This window comes from Lynx canadensis, chromosome D3 (assembly GCF_007474595.2).
Source record: "Lynx canadensis isolate LIC74 chromosome D3, mLynCan4.pri.v2, whole genome shotgun sequence".
In the NCBI taxonomy this organism is placed as follows: Eukaryota; Metazoa; Chordata; class Mammalia; order Carnivora; family Felidae; genus Lynx; species Lynx canadensis.
Genome location: NC_044314.2, coordinates 82,777,313 through 82,802,800, shown reverse-complemented (window position 1 = coordinate 82,802,800; position 25,488 = coordinate 82,777,313). Strand labels below are relative to the sequence as shown.

Sequence of the window (25,488 nt, the reverse complement as noted above, 5' to 3'; positions counted from 1 at the left end):
TGCCGGAGGTAGGGCGCCCAGAGAGCTCGTGCCTTCTCAGTGGGGTCCACATCACCCCCAAAGGAGCAAAAAATGGGTGCCCGGGAGATGAAACGAACTTACCTTTTGATGTCTGAAGCATACACATGCATACCTAAACAGACACCCAGTAGGTCTGCGGTGTTGCGATTTAAGCGGTGGGGGAGTCATTAGGAAGGAGTGGAAGGGTCTCCGTAGGGGATGGTAATGAATAGAGAAGGGCCTCTGATGGGGGGGGGGGGGACCAGTCAACCCCGGGTGACCCGCCAGCCGGGGGTCTGGCAAATGAATGGCCCAACCTCTTTCCCCTCCGGCCGCTCATCTTCTGCCAGGGCCTCCCCCGGGGCCAAACACAACTTGATCCTTGAAAGGGAGTCCCTTGACGCCTTCCACCTGGGCCAGCCTCCTGGGAACGGAGCGGGGTGAACGGTGGAGACCAGATCCGGGGCCAGATGCAAACGGATGATGTCCGGCACCTGATCCTGAGTAGCCCTTACGAGCGGCGCGGTTTTGGGGGAAGGTCTATCTGACACCAGTTTCGGCCTGACTTCCCAGCTCTCTGTTGGAAACGATATCCCTCTCTCTCCCTCTCCAGGCAAGAAATTGGGTCAGAAGCTGGGTGGTTCAAAAGTATGGCCATCATGGTACCTGGGGGGGGGGGGGGCTTACGGTTTAATAGGGAGTTAGACTTGCAGACAGGGCAGTTCCTCTGCAGAGATGTACAAAGGTCATGGGAGGTGAAGAATCCAGAAGAGGATTCCAGTTGGACGGGACCCCGAAGAGACAGGTAGAGCTCTTCATGCTCCCGAGGCTGGTCTGCCTCTGTGCCCCCATTTGTGCCGTTCCACCCTGGAATGCTTGTCCGTGCCCTCTCGTGTGACCTGTCCAACTGGACGTCCGTCTTATCCACAAAGCCTTATCTCCTCTGACACAAGGTCTATGCCAACTTCTTTCCTGAGATGTCTTGGAGCAGAGACAATCCCAACTTTTGATTATTTCTGGGATCTTGTCTCCTCTAATAGACAGTGAACACCTGGAGGGGGGGGGGCTAGGGTCACCCTTGAGACAGAAGTCCCAGAGCCCAGGGTTGCTATCCATCAAAATGACCGGGGGGCACCTGCGATGCCTGTTAAACACACACACACACACACACACACACGCACACACCCCAAAAACAAAACGGACACCATAAAAAGCAAAAAAAACCCCAACACCAAACAAAACAAAACAAAACACCCAACAACCAGAAACTTAGCCGGGAGTTCTGAGACGCCCCCACTGTCCCGGATGAGCCATTACAGAATCTCTTGGGGTGGGGTCAAGGTGTATGTCTTTCAAAAACTCCCCAGGGGACTCTAACGTGCATCCAGGTAAAACAGGATAAATCACATAACAGACTTGACTATTGGATTACATACGCACGTGGGTATCTGTGGCCTTTTTATTTGTTTTTGGAGCTACAGCTTAGGCAAAAGGCACATCTCACTGCATTTCTACCCGTGTAAACCCCTGCGTGACCGCCACCCAGATCAAGGCGCGGGGACGTCTGCAGCCTGTCGGCGGGCTCCCCTCAAGGGCAGTGGAGTCGCGCAGCAATTTTGTGCCTGGCGTCTTCCACCCACTGGGCACCGTCGGCGAGATTCGTCCACGCCACGGTCTAGTCACCCGTTTCTGCTGCTGAGAAGACATCGGCGTCCCCATGGACGCCACACCTGGAACTTTCCGGGCATAGAACGGCCGGGCCGCGGGGCAGCAGGCACACCGGGGTCTTCGACAAATGTTTGCCGACTGCCTGCCATTGTGCCCGCAAGAGCTTAGGCAGAGAGAGCCGTGTGACGGTTTCTCTTGGCCTCGTGGCCCTCGACCTCAGGTCAGGGAGTGGATTAAGGGGTCGGGACTGGGAACTGGCCTGCTGCTAGGTACTGGGGAACCAGGGCTCACACACTCAGCGCCTCTCGTGCAATGCCACTGAGGCCTCCCTCGATGCCAGGGTATCCGGAGTCGGGGTCGTTGTACAATTTCCATTTCAATGCACCTCTCTGCTTTAAGAATGGGCCTCTGAGAGAACAAAAAAAAACACGGAATACATGTCCTTTCTTTTTTTTTTTTTTGTCTTCTTCTGCATCAAGAATTTGCACATTCTCGTCATTTTTCTCTCCTGTTGCACAGAACGTTTGTCACGACGTGCCTCCAGCTCTGGAGACCCAGGGGGATAGCACGTGGGCCCTGTCAGCGCTTGTGCGGAACATTCTCGCCTCTCTCTACCTCCTGTTTGTTTCCACCACCCCCTGGCTCCTTCCCACTCCATTCAACGATCCCCGTGAATTTGACCCAGGAAAGCAGTCTTTTCCACACGGCGACGTCTGCCCACCCAACTTGCTCTTGGGTGAACTGAGGGTTGCACGGAGAACGAGGATCCGTGTCTAGCTGGACTCGCTTCCCTTTAGCCCTTCCCAGTAAGGAAGGGGGACTTGAAGTCCCCCGGTAAGGAGGGGACTTGAAGCAGGAGTTCTCGGTTTCGTACAGTGAACATCCCGCACTCAAGTAAACAGCAGGTTCATCGTGTCGTCAAAGATGGTTCTTCCACACAGGGCGCTCCATTTCAGAATCTCAAGGCTGTGGCTTTCGAAACCAGACACACCCACTCACTTCTCTCCGGCCCCGGGTCCTTACCCTGTGTACCAGCCTGGGCATTCTTTTTTTTTTTTTTTTTTTTTTTTCAACGTTTATTTATTTTTGGGACAGAGAGAGACAGAGCATGAACGGGGGAGGGGCAGAGAGAGAGGGAGACACAGAATCGGAAACAGGCTCCAGGCTCCGAGCCATCAGCCCAGAGCCCGACGCGGGGCTCGAACTCACGGACCTCGAGATCATGACCTGGCTGAAGTCGGACGCTTAACCGACTGCGCCACCCAGGCCCCCAGCCTGGGCATTCTTTTGGCAAATAACACAACAACCAACTAATTGTATCTTAAAGATGAACGGGAACTATTCTTCCAATGTACCGAAGAATCTGGAGGTTGCTGGTGCGGATTTTCAACGGCCTGCCTGTCTCTGCAATTCTCACGGCCTTTCCCTCAAGGTGGCAAAATAGCTGCGGCAGCTCCGGGCATCACATCTAAATCAAAGGCAGTAAGAAGTGGGGAGGAGCGAGGGAGGGCCTGCGGTTTCCCTACCCCTTTTATCAGGAGAACAAAACCTTTGCTGGAAAGCTACCAGATTTCTGCTTGGGTCTGATTGGCTAGAACTGTGTCTCCCACGCCTCTGGCTGCCACGGTGCCGGGTACGCAACACGGACGGAGGGGCTGGGAACCACCGGTTTTCCCGCGGCGTCTGCCACATCCTGTTTTCACCCCGTCTCCCACACTTCACCGTTGCACCCTTTACCTTCTTGTCTAAATGAACAGCAAGCCCTCTACAGTGGCCTCTGCGTGGCCGGGCACCTGTCCACTCCGTCCCTCCGTCATCCAGCTTTCAGTCCTTAGCCACATGGTCCGTCTGCCTCCGGACCTTTGAACTTGCCGGTCTCCGCCCAAGATGCTGCAGTCCGCCTCCGATGTCGCCTTCCTTTCTGGCCTCGACTCTTGGCTTAAAAGTCACTTCCCTGGGGCAAGGCCTCCCAGGCCACCACCGCCAGCCGAGCCGGCCCTTTGCCCACTAGCTCTCACCGCTGCTTGAAATTGTATTATCCCTTCGTTCCGGGTTTAGTGTCTGTGCTCCCACGAGGCTTCAGCAGGTAACGTCCCTGTGCGAAGCACGGTGCCAGGGTCTCAGCAAGTATTTGCTGAATGAATAAGTGGCAGGAAAGGAACGTTGGAAGTCTGCCGGCAGGTACCAATCGGCAGGCGGGGGCTACGGCTCAAATACGGGACCTGAATGGCCCGAAAGCCCGAACGGCACCGTCGTTAGGAAAGAATGTGGTGTGTGGGCGCTCACACATCCACACGGTGCACAGTGAAACGGGACAAGGAGAGAAGAGCAGAGGAATTCTGAGGCGTGATAAGGGCACTTTCATGGCTTCTCACCCGCCTTTGGGCTTCCTTCCCGGACCATGAGGCTGGACGGCAGCACCAGGGGTCAGAGGACGGAACGAGTCATTTGCAGTGACGCATTTATAGGCCCAGATGCATTCCTTTCCACGGGGCCCAGTGTCGCAGGCTCATGATGATGGGGCCACGGCACGGGGGGACCGGGCTGCATTTCACACACAGGGTACCTGCACACCTCTCTTGGGGGAGCACCCAGCCCCCGCCCGGGGGTCGCAGGGGGCGCGTGGGTACTTGGCACGAAGGCCGCTGCGGTTGCCTGTTCAACGCCCCGGCCGCCTCCCACCTTGCTGCCCCCTCCTAAGCGTCATCCCTGTGCAAAGGTCGTTTTTGTTGAACGCTGACCCTCCCAGGGCAGGGCCCGGTCCTCGCCTTTACCACCCCAGTGCCGAGCCCAGTGGGCGCTTATTAAATGCTTGTTGCTCTCATGTCTGAACCACACTTTCCTCCCATCTTCCAGAAGACGCTGTACCTCCCGTGTGAAGTTTATTCAATTCATTCTGGTCTTATTAACCCCACACCCGACTGGAAGCTCTTTTCAGCACAAGGGCGGTGGCCTTGCCTCTCAGGGCGCAGCCCTGGGCCCGGCCCATCACGGAGCTCTGCAAACACCTGCTCCCCCGAGGCGAGGCCCTCTGGAAGCCTCTGGAAGAGGGGGGCCACCGCGGGCGCGGCTTTCCCAACACTTGTGTGATGGCCCTGCCACTGGGAACTCAGAGCAAAGTGAGCTGCTGTGTTTTGTAAAAGGAGGTCGGGAAGACGTTTAAGGACACCTCCCTCTTCCCTTGCCTTCTGCCTCCGGAATACTCTGGACCTCAGAATATCGGTGACTCGTGCGAGGAGACGTTAAGACAACCAAGTGGGTGGACGGACAGAGCAATGGGAATCGGTGTCCAAATACTTCCAGAACCCTCTGGGTGGAGCCTCAGACCATTCTTCACCCTCTTCCCTCCTGGACAATCTCGAGCAGCCATGACATCCCCTCCTCCTGCAAGGGGCCCAGTCCTTTCTCCGACTGCTGGGGTCTATCCATCCAGCCGAGGTTGCTTCTTCGAGACCTCCCCCCACCCAAATTCGGCTCTGGCCCCAACTTTCGAAGGCGTCCGGGGAGGGTGAGCTCACGCGCTGGGCATCCACAGCCGGGACATCTCGGGAGGGGCAAAGCCCACTCTGCGTGCGTGGGTGGCCCCAGGTGGAGGATGTGGGGGCAGGGGGTGGGAGGGGAGATACCAGGCAACAAACACCAGGGACCTCAGTAGCCTCTCCTCTGTCAGGGGAGGGAGGGCTGCCGTCTGGGCCTCGGGCGGAACCCGCAGAGGAGGTCCAGGCCTCTCCTCTCCAGCGATGCCGTTATCAGAACCCGGAGAGGGAATCTGAATAAAGACGAGCCGGAGAGAGAGCGATCCGGCCCCCACCGCGGTTTCCAGGCGACACACAGGCTGTCGTGGCCGTTGTCATACAAACCCTTTCCCCGGAAGACGGCGGGTCCCACGGGGAGAAGGGGTGAGGCGGAATATTTTATCAGCCATGTACATATGTAACCAGAAATGGGGCTGAAAAGCAAAACCTCGTTTCCCTGAATAGGGGGAAGGGAGGAGGGGTGGAGAGGGGCTGGCAGAGGTGGCTGGAAGGGACTTATCTCTACGAGGTCAACGGCGAGAACACGGCTGTGGCCATGGTTCTCGCCCTCTGAGTTGTCAACGAGGAAAATGTCCACGCGGAGGGCTGTTCTGGGGACGAAGTTCAAAAGGCATCTTGTTTTCGCATTTAGAAATAGGAATCCAATATACATATAAAAGGTGAAGGGAGAAAAGGAGTAAGAAGTATTTGAGAACCGTGCAGGAACGAGCCAGATTCTCGCTCACGGGCCACCTTCCAGTCGTGGTTCGAAGACAGTTTTGCTTCTGTGGGCAACGGGTCCTAAGTCCCGGCTTCCCGTGCATTGCATTTCCGGGATCAGCCTGCAGCACGGGGCCGGGGTGGCGGGGGGTGGGGGGAGGCTGTGTCCGTGTGGTGCTGGGACAGACAGAGTCCGGCTTCCCCCTCCGCTCTATCCAGGTATGCCGAGTGGAAGGTGCGGTCTCTCCTCTGCTCCGAAAAAGGCAGCCATCTCTTCCCTGCCCTGGTGAGCTCCATCATCCGAGGATCTAAAGAATGAGGTTAAAAATAATAATAACAATAATCGCGGGGCGAGACACCTGCTCTGCCCAGGACCGGGCGTGAAAGCGACCAACCTCGCCAACACCCACCGGCCCTCTTGCCCGGCGAAAGCGCCCGCCCGCAAGGTGTGGTGAAGGAGGCTCTGTCGCGCCAGGCGGGGAGGTCTGGGCGGGGGGGTGGGGAGAAGGAAGACCCCCATGTTGTCTGGAGACCGGCCCGTGCGCGCCTCTCCGAGGAACAGAACGTGGACGGCACACCCTCTGGCCGCAGCTCACCCGAAAGTTTGTGAGGTCAGCAAAGTTAACGCGGAGACGGATGGAGACAGGGAGAGAAGGAGAGAAGAGGGAAGCGAGGGGGAGAGAGGGGTGAGAAATGCAAGAACCCATCTGGGCAATGCATCACATTGAAATTGCCCCGCATTAAAAATTCACCAGCCAGTGAATTTTCAAGGGATTTGTAGTAATTAGATGACAAAATGCTGGCAAATCTCAGGCTTGCCAAAGATGTTACTCAGGGGTCAAAGACTCGACACTTTCGGCTGGGTAATTTGTAAGTGTCAATCACTCCCAGCCATCAGAGAGCAGGCAGGATCTAACGGCTGCATTCTAACTAAGGCGAGACGAGCCTTCAGCCGGGCCGGCCGCCAGCAAAACCCCCAGACCCCGCGGCCGCCACCCCGCCTGGGGCCCCGGAGCCACGCCGGCCAACCCCACTCTCCAAGTTCTCGTTTGATTTTATTCCCCTTTATCCTCCTCGGACGTCCCTCCTTCGAGGCGGAGAAAATGTCCTGTGGCCAGAGCCTCTGGAGGTCGAGAGCTCTGCACTGGGGCATTGGTGGTGGTGGTGGGGGGGGGGGGGACACCCAGCCCTGGGGCCTCAGTTTTCTCCTCTGTGAAAGGGGAAAGAGTCACCTCGCAGGGGCATTCTGACTGAACCAGGAAGCTCTCTGCCGACCTGACAGAGTCAGTAGCTCAGGGTCGACGCGCCCTTGCCCCCGGAGCTGTTCTGGGCTCGGGGGACTCAGCAGGGACCAATAACACGCCTGCCCTCATGGAAATTTCTAGCTGGGGGCAGCAGGAGGAACAGACAACAAAGGAACAGCAACTATGTCAGAGAGGGGCAAATGCGCGGAAGAAAATGAAACAGAGTTGGGGGGTAAAGTATTTTGTACCCAGGGGGAGGGTCACATTAGATGAGGTCACATCTGAGGAGAAACCAGGAGATAACAATAGAGGACGCGTAAGGATGAGCCCTGAGCCGGAGGGGATTCTCACGGAGGCTAGAGACGGTCGGACAACGGTGGGCAGGGGTCCGGTGGGGCTTGGCCCTTGAGGCCTTGGATGCTTTGAGGCCCCACGAGACGGGACTCCGGGCGGCCCGGCCTGGAAGGCCGCGCCTCAGATCTGACCCGAGTCCTAACGGGGGAGAAAAAGCCATGGGAGGGCCTGCGGGGCTGGGCCTACAGCCGCCAGACGGCCTCATTCCACCTGCCCGCGCTGAATTAGAGCGAGGGGCCAGGCGGGCCAGTGGCTGCTTGGAGCCCAGGCCGGATAGGCTTCCGAGAGAACGGGCACGAGGGGGTCTTCTCTCTCGCTGCCTCGGCCCGTCGGGGTGGCTTCTGCAGAAAGCGTTGGCTTTGCACTCAGACCCCGGGCCTCGAAGCCTCACTCTGCTGTTTCTGGACTGCACAACCGTGGACAAGCCGCCACACCTCTCTGAGCCTTAGTTTCTGCACACGAGCCCTCGCTCACACGGTCAGGGAGGGCCTTTGGTAAGAAGCATCCGGCTCCGGGGAAGTTCTCCATAGAAGCATTTCTAACGCACACAGCGCCTATCAGTGAAAGATGATCGGACTCCGGGGGGCCGTGTCCGAGGATCGATCCTACACAGCGAAAGCGGCTGACCCCCGTTTTAGGGAGACGAACCGAAGGCCAACCTCTGCTTCCAAAGACGAGGAGCCAGAATAGGGTGTCTCCGTGCAGTCTGCTGCCCGGTTTGCCAACGTCCAGACGCAAACCGGGCAGGATCTAAATGCTGGGCCTATTTATGTATTTGGTAAAGACTCCCGCCAGGTCCGGGGCTCGAATTTCTCACTCACTTTCTCCCTCGGGCTCTTTCTGGGTATTCGGTGGGGGGTGTTGGGTCCCCTCAGCCGCCTCCCTCCCCGGGCCTGGGTCTCCAGCCGGCCAGCCTTCGCTGCAGGTGAAACCGCTCAAGGGGAAAATGAGAAACTCCGCCGGCGTTTCGGGGGAGGTGGAGGGCCGCGCTGGCCAACCCTCACTGCCGTGCCCCACCCCCTACATCTCAGAGGCATGGCGGGGCCCTTAAGGTGTGAACGACGGTCATCAGTTGGTGGCAAGGCGGCTCATCCATTCCCCACGGGGGCGTGTGATTCTCCTGGAGGATCAACGAGAGCAGGAGCGACACCCACCATCACCGTGGCTGTTGTTTACTGAGCACTTACTACGTGCGAGGCGCTGGGCGCGAGCCGGTGTGCTGGGGAGGACGGCCTGGAGGAGGTGTCCTGGCCGCTGCCGGGTGCACAGACGCAGTGCTGGCGACCGCCACACTGCCCTCCCAGGGCTGAGGCCGAGCTCCCGACGACCACAGAGCCGCGTGTCCACAGCTGTCCCATCCGTCCACACACACGACCACGGGGACACGCACCCGTGTCCCCTCAGACGCCAGGGCAAAGCACCTAACCTCTCGCTCCCAGGACGCACGGGCATGTCAGTGTTCTGTCTGCCACGGCTGGCCCGTCCGCTCCCCGCCTCACTTGTGGGCTCTGCGGGCAGGGGCTGGGTCCTGCCCTTCTCCCCGCGGACCCCAGGGCCTGGCCCAGGGAAGGTGCTAGTGTCTTGTGAATGAACAAATGCGCTGGGCTCAAAGGCAGGGAGACCAGACCGGCTTCTTTCTTCCGAGCTGAGTGACTTTGGGGGGGGCGGGGGAGGGGGGGGTCCCGGGCACAGCCCTGAGCCTCTATTTGCTCAACTGCAGAATGGGGAGAAACCGCAGGTTGCAGGGGTCGCTGGGCTGCGGTGACTCCGTAACTGATCATTCAGCTTTTTTATCGTGAAATCCCCGGGGCCGAGGACTTAGCGCTCAAAGGAAGATGGCCGAGGCACTAGGGCTCAGAGCGGAGCCCCGAGAATCTGTCGACGGTGTGTCCGGAGGCCTGCAGGAGCTTCTAATGTGGGCCCCGAACTTCTCAAGCCCCGAGTCCGGGTCGACCACAGTCCCCAACAGAACTGCCTTTCCCTCTGGAGACAGAACACCGTTCCTGCCGGGACTCAGGGGACTGGTGTTACTTCTGCACCGACTGAGGACGGGCTGGGAGGGCGGACTCGGCTGTCCCAGCAAGGGGGGCCGAGGCACCACGGCAGCTCACCAGGCCAGGCAAGGACGCGGGGCAGGTGCACCGTGGAGGCCCCCACAAGCCCCGTTAACAATCCAAATGCTCCCCCTGGTGCTCGAGGGAGAGGGGCAGCAGGAACGGGCTCAGAGCCTTTTGCGGTCGACGCAGGGCTGTGTGTCCGCATTTGGGAGACGACGACGGGCAGACGGAGACCTGGCAGGCAGGCTGCGTGGCGCACAGTCTGGAGGTGAAGAGAACACGCCAACTCCGGCTTGGCCGCGGGGCTGTGTGGTCTCGGGCGAAGCACCTAACCTCTCTGAGTTTCCGCTTCCTCACTGCAGATCAGGATGGCAGAAGCGGTGCCCGTCTGGTGGGCTGGTGGGTGAACTGAGCCATCTGTGCTTAGGGCAGCAATGATGATGGCCTCTTATCAGGACGGTGGAGAAAACCGGAACGAGGGAGGCCGAGGCGGGGAGGTGACCCTCACTCGACGTCCAGGTGTGCCAGGGGCTTTACACATCCCTTTTGGTCCACAGGCCCCGCTGCAGTGGGGCCACAGCTTAGCGAGTCCTCTGAGGTGGGTGTTCTCGTCCCATTTAAAGGAGACTGAGGCACAGAAAGGCCAGGTGACTTGGTCCCAGGGCCACAGAGCTTGTAAGAGTACGGCTGGATCTCACGCCGGAGTGCGGCCTCTTCCCGTGGCTGTCCTTAACCCCGATTCCCCGACCTCGGGCTGCAGGGCGCACGCAGGAGACGGGCACCCACGCAAGTGCTCAGAAGGGGACTGGGCTCCACCCGGGACTCCGGGTGCTGCTCTCCAGGACCAGGAGGGCCGCGGTCCCCCTGGGACGCTCTGCCCCTGGCCTCCTGTCTCGGCCGGGGGTGCCGGCTGGACCCCACGGCTGCCCGGTACCCAGCGGGATGGATGGGAACCTGCGGGGGCCCCACACCCCGGATGCCGGCGACACGCAGGTGGGCTGTGGCATCCCTGAAGGGCGGGCCTCGCCTCCCCCGCGCCCCCGGGGGTGCTGGCTGCTGCCCGTGCGGGACGCCCTGCTCCCGAGAGCGCTAGGGGCCTCGGGCCACCCTGCCGCCCGCGGCTCCAATGTCAGGCTTTCCAATTCCGGTCACATCGCGCCCACACCTGCCTGCCGCTGCCACTCTCCTTTCCCGGACCCAGTTTGGGGTGAAAGCCTTCCTTATTAGTCAATCTGGATCCCACTTACTGTGAATTACCAGGCCTGATTGATATTCATGAGTGGATGCATCTGAAACCTCAGCCGGCTGTCACGTGACTCCCCGCCTCGGGGGCCGCGGGGACCTGAGCAGCCCTGACACGCGGCGGCGGCCCCCAGCCGGGGACAGCACGGTGCCCTGGGAGCGGCCCCTGGCTGACAGAGGTCCACCCCCCCCCCACCCCCGCCTCCGACAGCGGTGGCCGGGCCCGGAAGGTGCCAGCAGGGCTTTCCAGTCTGGACGGGTTCTGGGGGCTGGGGTGGGAGGGGGCCGGCGGCCAGGCTCCAAGCCCCCACCACAGCAGCCTCGCACAGGCCGTGCCCCACTCCCCTCTTCCCCTTTGCTTGGCTGCCTCCCGCCCCCCCTGCGGGTGGGACCCCACTTCTCAGAAGCCCCTTCCCAGCACCCACATCTGCACGAGACCCCCGTTACTGTCCTCACGGTGCACCCAACAGTCCCCGCACACACACTGCAAAGCACCCCAGACTACATGACGTTTCTGGAGCTGGGGGCAGAGCCGCGGTGCGTTTCCCAGGGAACAGGCCTTGGGCTGCGGCTTGGCACCCACCCTCCGGGGCCCTGGGACCCCCGGGGAGGGACGGTCTTTTCTATTTTCAGAGGAAGCAGACACAGAGGTTCGAGACCGGGAAAGCAGAATCCGGGCTGGGTGACTCTCCAGCCTGTGCTTCTGGGCCCTTCACCTCTCACCCCCCAAGGGCTTGGGTTTCTGGCAAGTACCCTCCTCTGGAGGGTCCGGTGGCTTTCGCTCCAGAAGCCAAGACTCCCAGGCAAGACGCAGCTGAAAGTAAATACTTGACAGTCAACTCAGAGAAGGTAAAAATGCCGACAGTCCTCTCCTTCTTCGTTCTGGAAACAGCTTTGCTGAGTGGAGGCTGAACGGATGGGGCTGGGACCGCTTTTCGGATGCTAACGAGTCCAAGCACGGGCTCCAAGCAGGACCCAGGAGGACCCGCTTTCCAGTCCGCCCAGAACCGCGGCCACACCACCCGGGGGGAGAGGCAGGAGGTGCTGATGTCCCTGATTTGGGGCCACGCGGCCAGAGCAGGGGGCTGGGGATGGCAGAGGAGCCGCGACACAGAGAAACGAGGCTAACTCCCAATCTCCGGTTTCTGCATCCTAACGCTTCCAGAGAAAGTGGGGTTTGGGGCGATGGGAGTCTTGGGAACCAGAATGGACTAGATCGGGCTCCCAAGAACCCCGGGGTACCTTCTGAAGGGAGGCTGAGGACTGTCTCCGGGCCAAGATGAGCAGGCAGAACCGGGGAATGCGGGCCCGCTGAGGGCGCCCTGCACGGAGGTGAGGGGGCTGGCGGGCTTTGAGGAGGATCAGGGTTGAGGCTGCCTGGCTGGAGGGCACCTGCTGGTGGCCCGCCTGGCTGTGATGACGAAGCAGGATAGACCAGAGCGTGCAGGGAAGGTAAGGAACACAGAACCTTCCAGCAGGAGCGGAGGAACTCGATGGTCCACTCACCCGGGGGTTTGGTGAGTGCCATCTGGGTCCCCCGGCGACGTGAGAAGACAGGCTCCTGCGCGACCGGGATTTCCCTGGTTTTGGCCACAGAGACTCTGAACGGCCTGTTCGAGAGGCCAGACCAGGGCGGGCTTGGATCCCTGGGAATCCTCAGCAGGTGCCTCTCCTGCTGGCCACTACTGGGTACAAGGCCAGGTCCCTGACCTGAAAGGGCATCTGGGTGGTGACTAGGCAGTGAGGGAAGTGTGGAGCGGTGACAAACCCACGGAGGCCCCCTGGGAGAGCCCCGGAGCCGGGATGGGGGTGAAAAGGAGGGAGGCCGCCCCACTCATCTAGGTGGTACACGGTGCCCAAGGAAGGGTGTGGGGGGGAGGGACTGCATCCAAGCCCCGACTTTCCACCACCTGCTGCCCTACCCCACGTCCATGCCTCTTGGGAGTCCCCTCCCTTGAGGGCTCTGTCACATGACTTGCTGTGGCCAGTGGGGCAGCTGCAAACACGTCTTCACGCGGAAGCGACACCCATGGGTCTCTCTGGGGATCTGCGCTGACAACTGGTGCTTGGGTCTGAGATCGCAGGGGCTTCCCGCACTCGCTCCCCTGCTCCTGGAGCACGAGGACCCCGCGCCTTCGTGGGGCATCCGGCTCCCACGTGGCCCTGCTCCGGCCAGAAGCGCCGCGAGACCGCCCGGGCTGTGGACGCTGTCTGGGCTGGCCTCTCCCTGGCTCTCGGTCCTGCCATAGTGGGAAGTGACACGCCGGAAGCCGGAGGGGGTTAAGGGCTCTGGCCCCAACCCGTTCAGCGCCACGTCCCAGCCCTGAGAACCGCGAACGGAAGCAGTGATGTCGGCTGCCGTGCACGTGGCTCTCGGCGTATCCAGTTTCCGCCCTACTTCCGCAAAGCCAAGGGGACGACGAGACGACGGCCCAGACGGTGCCACGGCCGCCACGGCACGCGCCTGGCAAGCGGCCTGCCTCCATCTGGCACCTTCCCAGAATACTCGCCACTTCGCTTCCCCAAGCCTCAGTTTCCCCGCTGGTGCAACGAAGGCGACAAGTCTCCGCCTTGTGACTCGGCCGAGCTGGTGGCTGCGAGGGCTTTGCCCACTGCAGGGTGGCACGCGGGCATCAGAGGAGGCAGTGGTATCATCGCCTGGAATCTTCTCGGGGACCGGGAGACGGGAGGGCTCCTGACAGCTCCTGGGGAAGGCAGAAGCAGCTGCTGCCTGGAAATCTGCAGAAAAATGCCTGCTGTTGGCCTGAGCCCAAGGACGGGGCGCTGAGGCCCCAGAGGATCGTTTTCATGAAAGCCGCAATTAAGGGGAAGTGGGGTTTATTAAGGAAGCTGGAGGGGACGGAGCCCTGGCTTCTGGCGAGGCTCTAATTAGATCGCAGAGCCCCTCTTGTTTCGCCGCTGAGCCGGAGCGCTCGGCCTCCTGGGTGGTGGGTGGTGGGGTGACACAGGGGACTCTCCTTGACGCTGGGGGGGATGGGTGACGGCAGTGATTTCTTCTGCGGCGCCCAGCGCGTGGGGGGCGCCGGTCTCAGCCCTCGGCGCGTCTGTGCTCGTGAAACCGTCACGGCCCCAGTGAGTCGGTTCCGCCGTTGCTCTCGGGTCACAGGTGAGGACACTGAGGCGGAGAGAGGCCAAGGAGCCGGCCCAAGGTCACGCTGCGGGTGAGGGGCAGAGCCGGGATCTGGGTCCAGACGGCCCGGCTCTGGTCTGTGCCCGGGCCGCGTGGTGCAGCGGGCAGCGCACGGGATGGGGAGTCCCTCAGGTGTGGCCTTGTAGCAGCCACTGGCCCTCTCTGGGCTGCAAAATGACAGCGGCTGGCTTTCGATCGGGACTCAGCAACCTTGATGCGAAGGGTCAGATGGGGAATATTTTCGGCTTGGCAGGCGATACTGCCTCTGTTGCAATTATTCAACGACAGTATGTAAACCCACGGGCGTGGCTGTGTGCCAATAAAACTTTATGCAAACAGGCAGGGGCGGGATCTGGCCCCCGGGCAGCAGTTTGCTAACCCCTGCTTCCCACCATTCACGGCTCTTCGTTACCACTTCCGTTTTACTGTCTTCACGGTCTTAATAATTCTCTTTAGACGGAGAGTTTTGTTTTGTTTTTGTTTTTTTAACCTCCTCCTGGAGCTCCGTGAAATCACAGGTTCCACGAGCTATCTGTGCATTTGTATTTGCCACATACGTGTGAAAATAAACACACACGTTAAGAGTCTGCCCCGAATCTTGTGAACCGCTGCAGGCTGCACGCGATGCTCTGTTGAGTCCTGTTTTCATGTTACCTCGGTTCTTTGCACCGCTGGGGTGTCGAGGCAAAGGACGACTATGTGGGGGGGGGGGCCCGGCCTCACACCCCGACTTTGAACAGAGTGGTTCTGCTCTGTTTTCTACACCGGGGTTCCGCAGGACACTTTTGTTTGGGAAAGAGGGTCCTGTGGCCAAGAGAGTTTGGAGCTGTCTAGGGCTGGCTTAAAAATGAACTCGGAAGTTCTGAGGATTTACTGGCTCTCCCTTCAGGGGCCCGTGAGTCCCCCACACTGCTTCTTAGATTTCTTCAAGAAACGCAGATGGTTTCCCATTATGCCTTTGGTCCGGCCCTCTCCTGTGAACTTGAGACACGTCTGCCAAGAAGCTCTTTGTCTCCACCTGACGGCTAATGGTCATCTCCAGCGTAATGTGCATTTAAACCCCCAACTCCGGGTGTCCCCCCTGCCAGCTCCGGCAGCAACCGGCCTCAGCACATGCTCGCTTCTTTCTTCCCACTGTGCAGGCCCGAACCTTGGCCTTGCACACCTCAGAGTGTGTCCCATGGGCTGCACCTTCAGCACATCTAGGACCTGGCCGCCTGTCACCTCCTCTGAGGGTCTCAGTCATCCCCCCCCCCCGCCCCTAGATAACGCATGTCACGCCCTCCCCGGGCTCCGTCCACATGCCTCGCCCTCAGGGAGCTCCCCCGTCGGCCCTTCCGGACACCCTGTACAGACGGCGGCCCCAGTGGCCCTACAAGGAGCCGACTGCTGGCTGGCTGGCTCCCCACCTCCTGCCGTCAGCTCCCCGGGACCGGGGGCGTCATCTGCCGAGCTCACTCCTGGTCCCCAGTGCCCACGGCCCGGCCTCGTGCACAGGAGGCTCCACAAACACGTTGGACACACACAGCAAGGTGTTTTACTTTCAAACCTCAGCTTTGGCTTTGCAGCTCTATTAGCTCCCGGGGATGAGGACAAGGGCTCAGACCACCCTCCAGGGAGCCTCGGAGCTGCTCCTGTCACCCCCACTCTCCGCCCGGGGGGCCCTAGGATGGCGCCTGGCGCTGGCCACAGCCCTTCTGAGCCACATGTGCCCGGGACTGATGGCATCTGAGGATACTGCAAACACGTGCACGACGAAAAGCACACTAGGGATTCGTGGCAAGTAGGTGCTGGACGGGAAAAGCCTGATCGGGGGGAAAAAGACAGGATGCCTTTTGTTGCAGCTGCCCGGAGTTAGAGATCCAGACCCAGCACACAGGGGGCCTTCCCTCCGGAGCCCCAGACTCGCCTGTAAACTGGGGACACTGTGGCCAACCGCCCTACGGCTGAGAGAGGGAGAGAGGCTCTCTCTCACGCTTCCTGTGCGGCATGGTGCTGGGCATGAGCCCTCCGCATGGCGTCACCTGGGGAAAGTGAGCCCACCTCCCACAGCCGCCGGGAGGTTCAAGCGGGGAGCATTCAGTCCGTCAACTATCGCCACCCCCCACCCCTGCCCGCACCAGGCAGGGGAAGCAGGGTGCAAAAACATGGCTCCTACCCTCCAGGGGAGGTGGTGGGGGGGGCACACACAGGAAACCACAACACAGACGACCTGTGACATTTGGGTGTGGCTGGACCTTCGGAGTGGGGGGGGGGGGTGCTGGGCTTGCACAAGTCACTGCTGGCAAGATGCCCGTTTCAATGGCTGGGGCAATATGGGAGAATGTTATGAAGCAAGTATTCTGCTAATCTTTTATTAGTAGTATTTCCGGAAAAAAAAAAAAAAAAAAGCGTGCTACCTAGTCTTAGTGAGGCTCCGGGGAAACAGAAGTGGGGCGGGGGCGGCGGGGGGGGGGGGGGGGGACCCAGGAGCGGCTGTCGCACAGAAGGGGGAGAACGTGTTACATTTCTGCAAGGTGCACCAAAGGGTTAAAGTCATTTTCATTAAAATTTAAATTTCAGCAGGCGTTCACTCTCCCTTCCCCATCCTTTGAACGTTTGACTGGCAACCATTTCATATTTCAATCTCGGCAGAACAAATTGAATTAGATGTTGAAGCCGAGCTCGGTGCTGTTCACCAAAGCCTGCATGCTCGGCTTGCGCTAATCCTTCCTAGATGCCGCGGAGCACAGGCACACCGGCCCGGCCACAAAAGACAAGCCGAGGAGGCAGCAAAGGAGGAGGAGGAAACACGGGCGGGCGAGGGCCGCTGAAAACTGTCTTCGGCCTGATACGTGGGTCTTCAAGCCCAGGAGACAGAAGCTCATGTGGCCGTTCTGGCCTTGAATCCCGGGTGCCCAGCACACGGGGCCCCTGCTAAGCGTCTGATGAATGAATGAATGAATGAATGAACGGACGAACAGGTGAGGCGTACTGGCTCACTCCGTGGCAGCCTCTGCCTCTGGCTGGTGCCCCTTCCCGCCCCATGTGGAGTGATGGTGGCTGCCCGGCCCCCTCCCAGAGTCCAGATGCTTCCGTGGGATCCCGGGTTCACTCAGGTCCCGTGACCCTCTACGCCAGCCCCTGACCGGCGTGCAACCCGGCCAGAAGACGCCGGCTCAAGTTTGCCGGGAGGGAGGCAGACCTGAGGGTTTGCCCAGCGACCTTTGCCGGGTGGGCACCGACAGGACCCTTTCCTTACGCAGCCAAGTGGGCGGACGGGTCTAGGAGTGCTGGCCCAGGGGCCCGAATCCGGCTCTCAGAACGGACGGTTCTACTGTGACAGTGGCATCCCTGCCCGCGGGTGGGCCCGGGATCACAAGCGTTAGGAGCAAACCCAGCCATACCACGGCCTGGGGAGGGGTCCACCTGTTTTCCAACCGCACACCCGGGCAACCACTGGCTCATCTGGGGTCTGGCTGTGTGCCAGCAGCTGAACCATGTGCTTGCTCGGCCCGCTTTGGGGCCTGTGGGCAGAGGGCACCCTCTCCGGGCCACCTTCCCGCGCGTATGGACTCCCCATCCTGCCCCATGCCTCTGATGTGGGCCCAGCAGGCCTGCCGGGCACGCACTGGGGCCTGGCTTCCTTGGGCATTCGTGGGCAGAGAGCCCCAAGCTTCCCTCGTTGTGAAATTCGGACAGCAATTGTGAGAACTACCCCTTATCTAGCACCCCTGCGGCATGCAACGGTCTAAGTGCTCCCCACCCGGGGTCTTTCAATGTTCAAAACGCTTCTACGAGGCAAGAAGTCTTCTCCTACCCGTTTTAAAGGCATGGACGTGGAAGGAGGAGACAGCTGCACGGCGGCAGGGGTGCAGCAGGGGTCCCGCCCAGGCCTTCCTGGGACCAGGGCCTCTGGGTCCTGCTCTCACTTCCCTCTGGGAGACCCCCGTCTAACTCCCACCCTCCCCCCGCAGGAGGCAGCCAGGCCCCTCCTCACCCCTCCAGAGCTGTCTTTACGGCCCTCCCCGCACCCCTGCCCCCCACTCCGAGCCAGGCCCCACATTCCAACACTCGGTCCTATCCTCCAGGGTTCCCCGGGGCCTCATGCCCTTGCTGACCCCCCACGGCTCCTGCACAACTCCTGCCCTCCCACCCCGGCTTCTCTCTGGGCCCCCTCCCTGCCGTGCCTGTGGGGCGGGTCCACCGAGGGGGACTTCAGGCAGAGCCAGAGGCCAACGGGTGACAATGCCTCCACGTGGAGGGCCCCAGGGACTGGGAGGAATACCCTGGCTTCTCTCTCCTATGAGCCCCCAGAGCCTGAAGGCGCCCACCCCCGACCAAACCCTGCTGCCAGGCTGTTGCCAGGGGAGGCTGGGAAACACGACCTGCGGGGCTCGGGCCCCAGGAGTCCCAGCAGGCGTGCGGTGGGTGTGTCGTGTGTAGACGCGGGGCACACAGGCAGGGCTCTAGCTCCTGACTCTGCAAACGGCCGTCTGCACAGGCCTTGAGGTCAGGACCCTGCTCTGACCCTGCGGCCCCCGGCCCCACATCACCTCCCCTCTCCGGGTGCCTGTTCCGGTCCAGCCTCCAGCACGGCCCTCTTCCTGGCTCCCCCTGACCACCCGGGGGTCAAAGACCCCCTTGAGAAATGGGTGAGTCTGCACATACATTGGGAGGCTCGCCAGGGCCGCACCCCTTCCTCAGCGGCCACCTCCGTGGTTTATTCCTGGCATTTCTTCTCTGGACCGAATGATGGCCCACTGTCACTTCTAAATCCTCCTCATAAGCTCCCCTGTGCCCCATGTTCCTGGTGACAACAGTGCCCGTCCGCCGGATGTCTGGGCCCCACAGTCAGGAGTCCCCGCAGTTCACCCGGCACACTCTGGATGGATGCGTTTCTCCCAGGTGCTCCCGGTGGCCCCGCCCCCGTGCCCGGCGAACTTGACCCAGCTTCGCTGGACGGTCACCTGGCCATGCTCCGCCTCCTTCCAGAATCGTAATAGACACGGCAGTTCCGATATAAGTTACACAGCATTAGTAGCTCCTGACTGCTCATGACTGCAGTCATTTTCAATGGGGAAGGGACAGGGCTCAGGCCGTTCCCTGCACTAAACTGCTGCCACTGAAAGGGACAGGGACGTCCGAGACAGGGACGTCCGCACGTGGGAGGGGTGGAGTGTGGCCACTTTGGATAAAGCGGTCAGGACCAATCTGAGCGAGGAAGGAGAATTTAAACTAAGATCTCAAAGGGAAATAAAGAGAGACAGGAAAGATGCGGGGGAAGGGTGTCTGGGCAGGGGGAAGAGCAAGTGCAAAGGCCCTGGGGTGGGAGCATGCTGGAAAGGCCAGCACGCAGGAAGTGAGGGACAAGAGGCAGGGCCTTCTCGCCGGGTGAGGAACGTGACTTCGTTCCAAGTGTGCGGCGGGCCCTGACGGGTTTTAAGCTATGACTTGCACGATCCGGTTCACGGATCCAGCTGGACCCCTCTGGCTGCCTGTGGGGAATGCAGTGCCCCTGGGGAAGGGGAAGGGGAAGGGGGGAGATGAGGGTGGCATCTGCCATGGATGTCCTGGAGAGCCAGGTGTGGCATGAAGGAGGGGTGATGGGGCCCCCCGCGATCTCCAGGGGAGCCGAATCGACTGCTCTCATTTGCTTATGTGGCGGCTCTCTGTCTAGACAGTGAGCTCCTGTGGGGGGGGGGGGGGTGGTGGTGCAGAGAGGCCAGGCAGGGCAGCGAGAGGGAAGGGGACCCAGCGTCCCAGGCTGGTGTGAATGCATAGCCTATGCTCAGCACGCAGCCCCAGGCTGCAGGACTTGGCCGGTCCTGCCCTGGGGACGTTCTGGTACCTTCATCCGAGTCACTTAAGTCTGTGCCAGCGACGCCTCCCGTGTGCCAGGCCCAGGGGGTCCGGTGGCCTCCTATTTGGTGACACGGACTACCCCCCACCATCGGCCTGGCTCTGGCAGTGGGAGCACAAATCGTGTGTTCCGCCAGGGGGACCCACGTGCCGCTCAACGGGACAGGCAGTGGCGGGGGAATGGGGCGGGCCCATCACCCCCAAGACCCATGGCACCCGGGGGGACTGGCCACCCGAGGGCCTGGCCGGGGTGAGGCTTAACACTGACCCTGCCGTACAGCCCCACCTGCACGCTGTGGCCGCACCTGCTCTCTGCGGGACACTCCGGCATAAAGGCTGGCGACCAAGCCACTCGGGGTTTGTGCCTTTTGCCTCTGTTGTCTCCCAGGGCCGGGCACCTGCCCCACGGGCTGAGCCTCACAGAGCGACCAGCGCCATGGAGCTTCGCTGGGGTTCCAGACGGCTCAGGCGACTGGATGGAGACGGGAACCTCCCACCTCCGGAAACGCACAGACCCGGTTTTCTGCAAAGTCGGAAGGTTCCTGGACGCGCACCTGGAGCCCTGGCCAGAGGTCCCAAATTAAGAACAGAAGTGCTGATGGGCATTTTCTCTGGGCTTTTACTTGGGTTGATGGGGGCAGTCAAACACCAGGCTGGCACGATGTCACCTCCCTCGTACAGAAAGGGAAGCCGGGGGTCAGAGGGGACCTCCCTGGTCTGCGGCCAGGGCTGGGGAGGGCGAGGCTGGGATTCAGACCCAGAGCAGACCAGCTGTGGCTCTTTCCTCCCCACGGGGGAGGCCGTATTTCCAGGCTGGAGCAGGTGTGTGTGCACGGGCGCCCCAAGCCCGGGATAAGCCTTTCGACACCACCTGCCGGGGCCGGGGCGCGTCTCACGGGGTCCCCTGCCTGTGCGCGGAGGGCGTCCGCCATCAGAGACACGGCTTAGGCGCAACTGGTGAGCCTGGTGGCTGGGCTTCGTGAGCAGCTCAGAGGCTCCCCAGCCCCGTGCTCGGTCGCTGGCGGTCCCAGGTGACCTTGGAGCAGGACGGAGGCCAAGTCCCCAGCCGGGAGCACTCCCGCGGAGGGCCGTGGGTGGGAACCCCCCGCTAACAGCCCCGCAGGGGAAGGCGAGAACAGGAGTTTCTGGGCTGGTCTCACGTGCTCAGCCCCGCGCCCGGGGGTTCTTCGCGGATTAAGGCGGCATTTTTTCTCACTAAACCTGTACGAGGCGGGAACCCGTTTTCAAGGCAGAGGTTGGGACCAGGGAGGTTAGGTAACTGGGCCGGGGTCCCCAGCCTCTGCAGCGTGGAGCGGGGGCCTCGTGCCCAGACGGCCCGGCTGCAGGGAGCTGCCCTCACCCCCGGTGCCACACCCCTTCCCCTGCAGCCGTGCGCCCCGGAGCAACCCCCCGAGTCCCTCTGTGCCCCGACCCTCCAACCAGCAAGGTGGGGCCCTGTCTCCCCGTCTGGGAGCAGCAGACTGCCAGGCTTGGTGGGGGGAGGTTCGTTTTTGCTGCTCCCGGGTCCTGTGCTGGCACAAGAGGCTCCCTAACGCGGCCGCGCCCCGCCTGCCCGCGGCCCTTGGGTGCCGGGCATAGAGTGGGCACACAGTGGCCGCTGGCACCTGTCACCCTGGAGGCCGACTGGGGCCCAGGCTGCCCTGGCAGCGGCCTGAGGCCACTGTCCCCTCTGACCTTGGGCCGGGGCAGGGTGGGGGCTCTCTTTCCCCGCCCACCCGCGCGGTGCTGCCCGCCCCCTCCCCAGCCCATGTGGCAGGAGCGCAGAAGCCGGAGCGGCTGTCCCCAGTCCCCGGGGCCCTGGAGCCACGTACCCTCTCGGTGCCAGCTCGCAGCTGAAGGGTTTGCTCCTCACTGTCATTTTCACTGTCTTCCAGCTGCTCCAGGATCTCGTCCAACATCACAGACCGCTTTTTCTTCGGGGGCTCTGTGGGAGCCCAGATGGCAAGAGAGGAGGAAAGAACAACCGAGAGGGTTGGGAGGTGGGAAGAGAGAGCCGGCAGGAAGGGAGAGGGAAAGGGGTGAGCAAAATGGAGGGCGGGGAGGCGAGAGGGGAGAGAAGGCACGGAGAGGGAGGGGGCACGAGGGACGGGAAGCCAACGGGGAACAGAAAACACGGGAGAGAGAAACAGTGAGGGTTAGTCTCCCGCTTCACCACGGGGCTGCCTTCCCCCCAACCCCAGCCACTCCCCTGTTCTGCCCGCCACACCCCTCCCTGTCTCCCACCCGCAGAGGAGAAGGGAGGGGAAGAGAAGGGAAGGGAGAAGAGAAGGCCCCCTCCCAGCAGCTCCGAGGTTAGCGGATCTCTGTCCGGCTTGCAGGGAGCAGGAAACCTTCGGAGAGGATGGGTCAAGTGAGGGCAATCGCTGGGGAAACAAACAGAAGCCGCGCAGGCTTTCTTGGAGACGGCAGGCTCTTAATGGCATGGGAGGCGGCTGGCATCCAGCAGGTGCTCAATTAATGTCGGGTGAAATCATGCTCAAAGACGGCAGAGGAGGCGTGGAGGGAAGAACGGCGAGAGGCAGCTTTAGAGAGGAGGGGCGTTCTGACTTGGGCTTTGAAGGACACAGAGGAGGTTTCTGTGACGACAGGGGAAGGGGGTGCAGGTGCACAGCATGAACAACGGGACGGCGGGCTCAGCAATACCTATTCCCCCTGGGCCTCAGACGCTACTGAGGGCCCACTGGGTGCCTCAGCTCCACTCCTCTTAACAAGCCCACAGGCAGGTGTTATTATTGCCTCTTGCAGGTGAGGGGACAGAACCACAGGCAGGTAAGTCTCAGGTCCCTCAGACAAGGGGTGGAGGCAGGACTCGAACCCAAGCAACACCACAGCCACAGCCTTCCCGCTTTTCACGGGAGTCTCCGGTGCTGGCCAGAGAATGCCAGGGAGACTGAGGGCGGCTTGGGGAAGGTGAGCTGGTCCCCTTGGCCCTCCTGGGAGGGACGGGGTGGTGGGGAGGGGGAAGACTGGGCTCAGGCCGGGCCTGCTGGCAGTCCCTCTTCTGGTCTAACCACTCGCTAACGGTCAGCCTCAGTCAAGGAAGAAGAATGTGGGCTCCTTCAGAGGCGGCTGCGGACGAGCCGTCCCGATCCCCCGGCCCTCAAACACCTCCTCCGCGAAGTCTTCTGCGGGGACAAACCCTTCGCCTCCGGGTCTGCAGAGCCCGGTCTGGCCCTTGGCCCAGACGTGAAGAGTCCTGGGCCTCTTGTAGAATGTTCTGGGTCAGTGACTTGGCGTCCCTGAGCCTATTTCTTCACCGTGTTCCTCCCCGGGTGACCGGGGGCACCGACCCCTTCTGATCCTCTCCACGGCTACCTGCCTGATCTAAGCACTTTCACCTGAATCCCTGTTCCCGCCGCCCCACACCGCGGGGTCTGCCCTGCCCACAGCAGCCCGAGGGATCCTTCTAGAACAGGTGCTACCCCCGGGGGTCTCAGAGCTCCCATGGCTTTGCCCAGCAGGGAGCGGGAACTCTTGCGTCCCCTGGGTGGCGTTACTCGAGCTGGGCCCTCCGGGAGACCCCTGCCCCCGCACGACCCAGGTCGCCTGTGTTCAAGCCCCAGCTCCCATGCCCCCTTCTCAGAGGACCCCCAGCCCTGCCGCGTGACCCTTCTCACCACTGACACCACGGCGCACGTTTCTTTGTCTGGGAACAGAGCTGTCCTGTGGGTTGCTATGTCCCCTGGCTCAGCACACAGCCTGGAACCCAGTGTGTGCTCATTGATGTTTGCCCAGTGAGGGGATGAGCACGTTGAGCGGGAAGGGGGGACCGAGCGAGGCTTGAGGAAGTGGTGGGAGGCTGCCTGCCCCCGCCCCCCCCCCCCGCCCCACTGCCGCAGGAGCCCCCAGGCCTGGCAGCTGTATCCGTCATTGTTAGTCATGGAAAGGGACAGGGGGCAGGACGGGCTGGGGGTAGGGGCGGCAGCCCCCCGGCTCAGACACACGCTTCTTCTCCCCGCTGCCTCCTTGACGCTCTCGGTTTCCTTATAATCGCCAGGCTCCGGAGGTGCACAATGGCCTCTGGAAATTGAATTTGTGGGCAGGTAATGGGAGCCGGAAAATAGAAGGGCAGGAAAATAGGGCCTGTGGGCCTGTCACTGACGCCCCCTGCTCGCTACTAACAGCGGGGGGTGTGAGCTCCCGGGATGGCGGTCCCCGCTCTCCCGGGCTCCCGAGGGGCGGCCGTGGTGGTGGAGCCATGGTCCTCCCCTTCAGGGATCGTTCTGGCCTTCGCCGCAGCCCGACACAGGCCAAGGGAGCAGGCTTCTGCCTACGCGTCCTATGGCTCAAGCTCTCAACCAGTTCTGCGCCCCACGCGCCCCTCCACCCCGCCCCCGCCACCGTGTTGCCGCGTCTCTGGTCCGCAGGACGGCGGGAGCCTCCTCCGCCCTCCCTCCCCAGCCCAGGCTCCCAGGGGAGTCAGAACATGTCGCTCCTTTGTCTCAGCCCTCCGTGGTGCCACCCCACCTGGGGCAAAGCTGTCAGGACAGCCTCTAAGCCACCCAAGTGGTCCCTGTCGCCTCTGTGAACTTCCGGTCACATTCTCCCCCTCACTCGCACGGAGACAGCCACCGGGGGACCCCTTCCCGGTTCCTGGCACCCCCCGTCGCCCCCCTCTCCCATGTCCGGACTCTGCGCCTGCTGTCCCCTCTGCCTGGAGTCCTCTTCTCCCAGGGAGCCACCGGGGGGAGGAGGAACCTCACCTCTTGGGGGCTGGGGTCTCCCTGATGCTGTCTGAAGTCACAAGTCCCCCCGGTGCCCCTGCCCTACCTCCCTGTTCGCTTGCCACCACGGCATTTAGCCCTGTGTTTTACTGTTCAGCTCGCCCTCTGCCTCTCTCACGGGAACGCTGCCTCCGGGAGGCTGGGGTTTTGTCTGCATCATCACTCTGTGCCCCCCAGTGCCTCCAACAGTGTGGGACACGCAGCGGACGCTCAGAGAGTACTTGCTGAGTGCCTAAACGGACGGGTGGCAGGGACAGATGAGGGCGAAGAGGGCAGGCTGCTGAAGGACAAACCCAAGCAGGGTCGGGAACCGAAAGTGGCCTTGAACCACCTTCATTCACGTTTTGGTCCCCTGACAACACAGACCGGGGCAGTGCTGCCCTGGGCAGGGCGTGGGAGTGAACGGGACAGGCCCCGTCCAGTGTGTTCCTGGCCCACAGAGGGGAGATCGCGACGGAGCCAGACAGCTACAACCCAGGGCGGGATTAGTGCTGGGACGGGGAGGCCCTGCTCCAGTGTGGGCTATCAGGGCGGCTTCCTGGAGGAGGCGACAACGTAAGCATGGCCGGTGCTGACTCCCAGCTCCAGCCCTCTCCCGCCACCGTGCTAGTCTCACCCCCGGCTGGCGGCTGTGCTCACGGCTTCATGGCCTCTCCCACCCCCTGAGCCAGCGGGCTCCTCCCAAGCTCAGCCCGGCCTCCTGGACACCAGCCACGCTCAGTCTGCTGGGGAGCAAACCAGTTCTTCCACGCCTTTGCCCGGAATGCCGGCCCTGCCCTCAGTCACCCTGCGCCTTCCTCGGAGTCACCTGGCCCCAGAGACCCTCTCCTCCCCTGCGGCCACTTGACGAGCGTCTAAGAGCCAAGCATCCGTGATGCAGTGGTAACAGAATGAAAAGAACCCAAGGCATCCCACACTGGCCTCTGATCCTATGTTTCCCCTCCCTGGCAG

The 25,488-nt window shown here is 61.7% G+C and overlaps 1 protein-coding gene across 3 annotated transcripts in view; it reads right to left on the bottom strand.

Moving 5' to 3' along the window:
* RBM19 (RNA binding motif protein 19) overlaps nt 1-25,488 on the bottom strand; it is a 153,041-nt gene that overhangs the window by 4,050 nt on the left and 123,503 nt on the right. The window contains exons 24-25 of one of the 3 annotated variants that reach the window (XM_030336075.1): nt 21,625-21,737; nt 4,043-6,211 (exon numbers count right to left, since the gene is read on the bottom strand). In XM_030336075.1, coding sequence (XP_030191935.1) covers nt 6,200-6,211; nt 21,625-21,737 — 125 coding nt within the window. In that variant the 3' untranslated portion in view covers nt 4,043-6,199. Of the gene's footprint in view, nt 1-4,042; nt 6,212-20,393; nt 21,014-21,624; nt 21,738-25,488 lie in introns of those variants that run through there. The other 2 variants (XM_030336076.1, XM_030336074.1) reach the window with 2 other exon arrangements.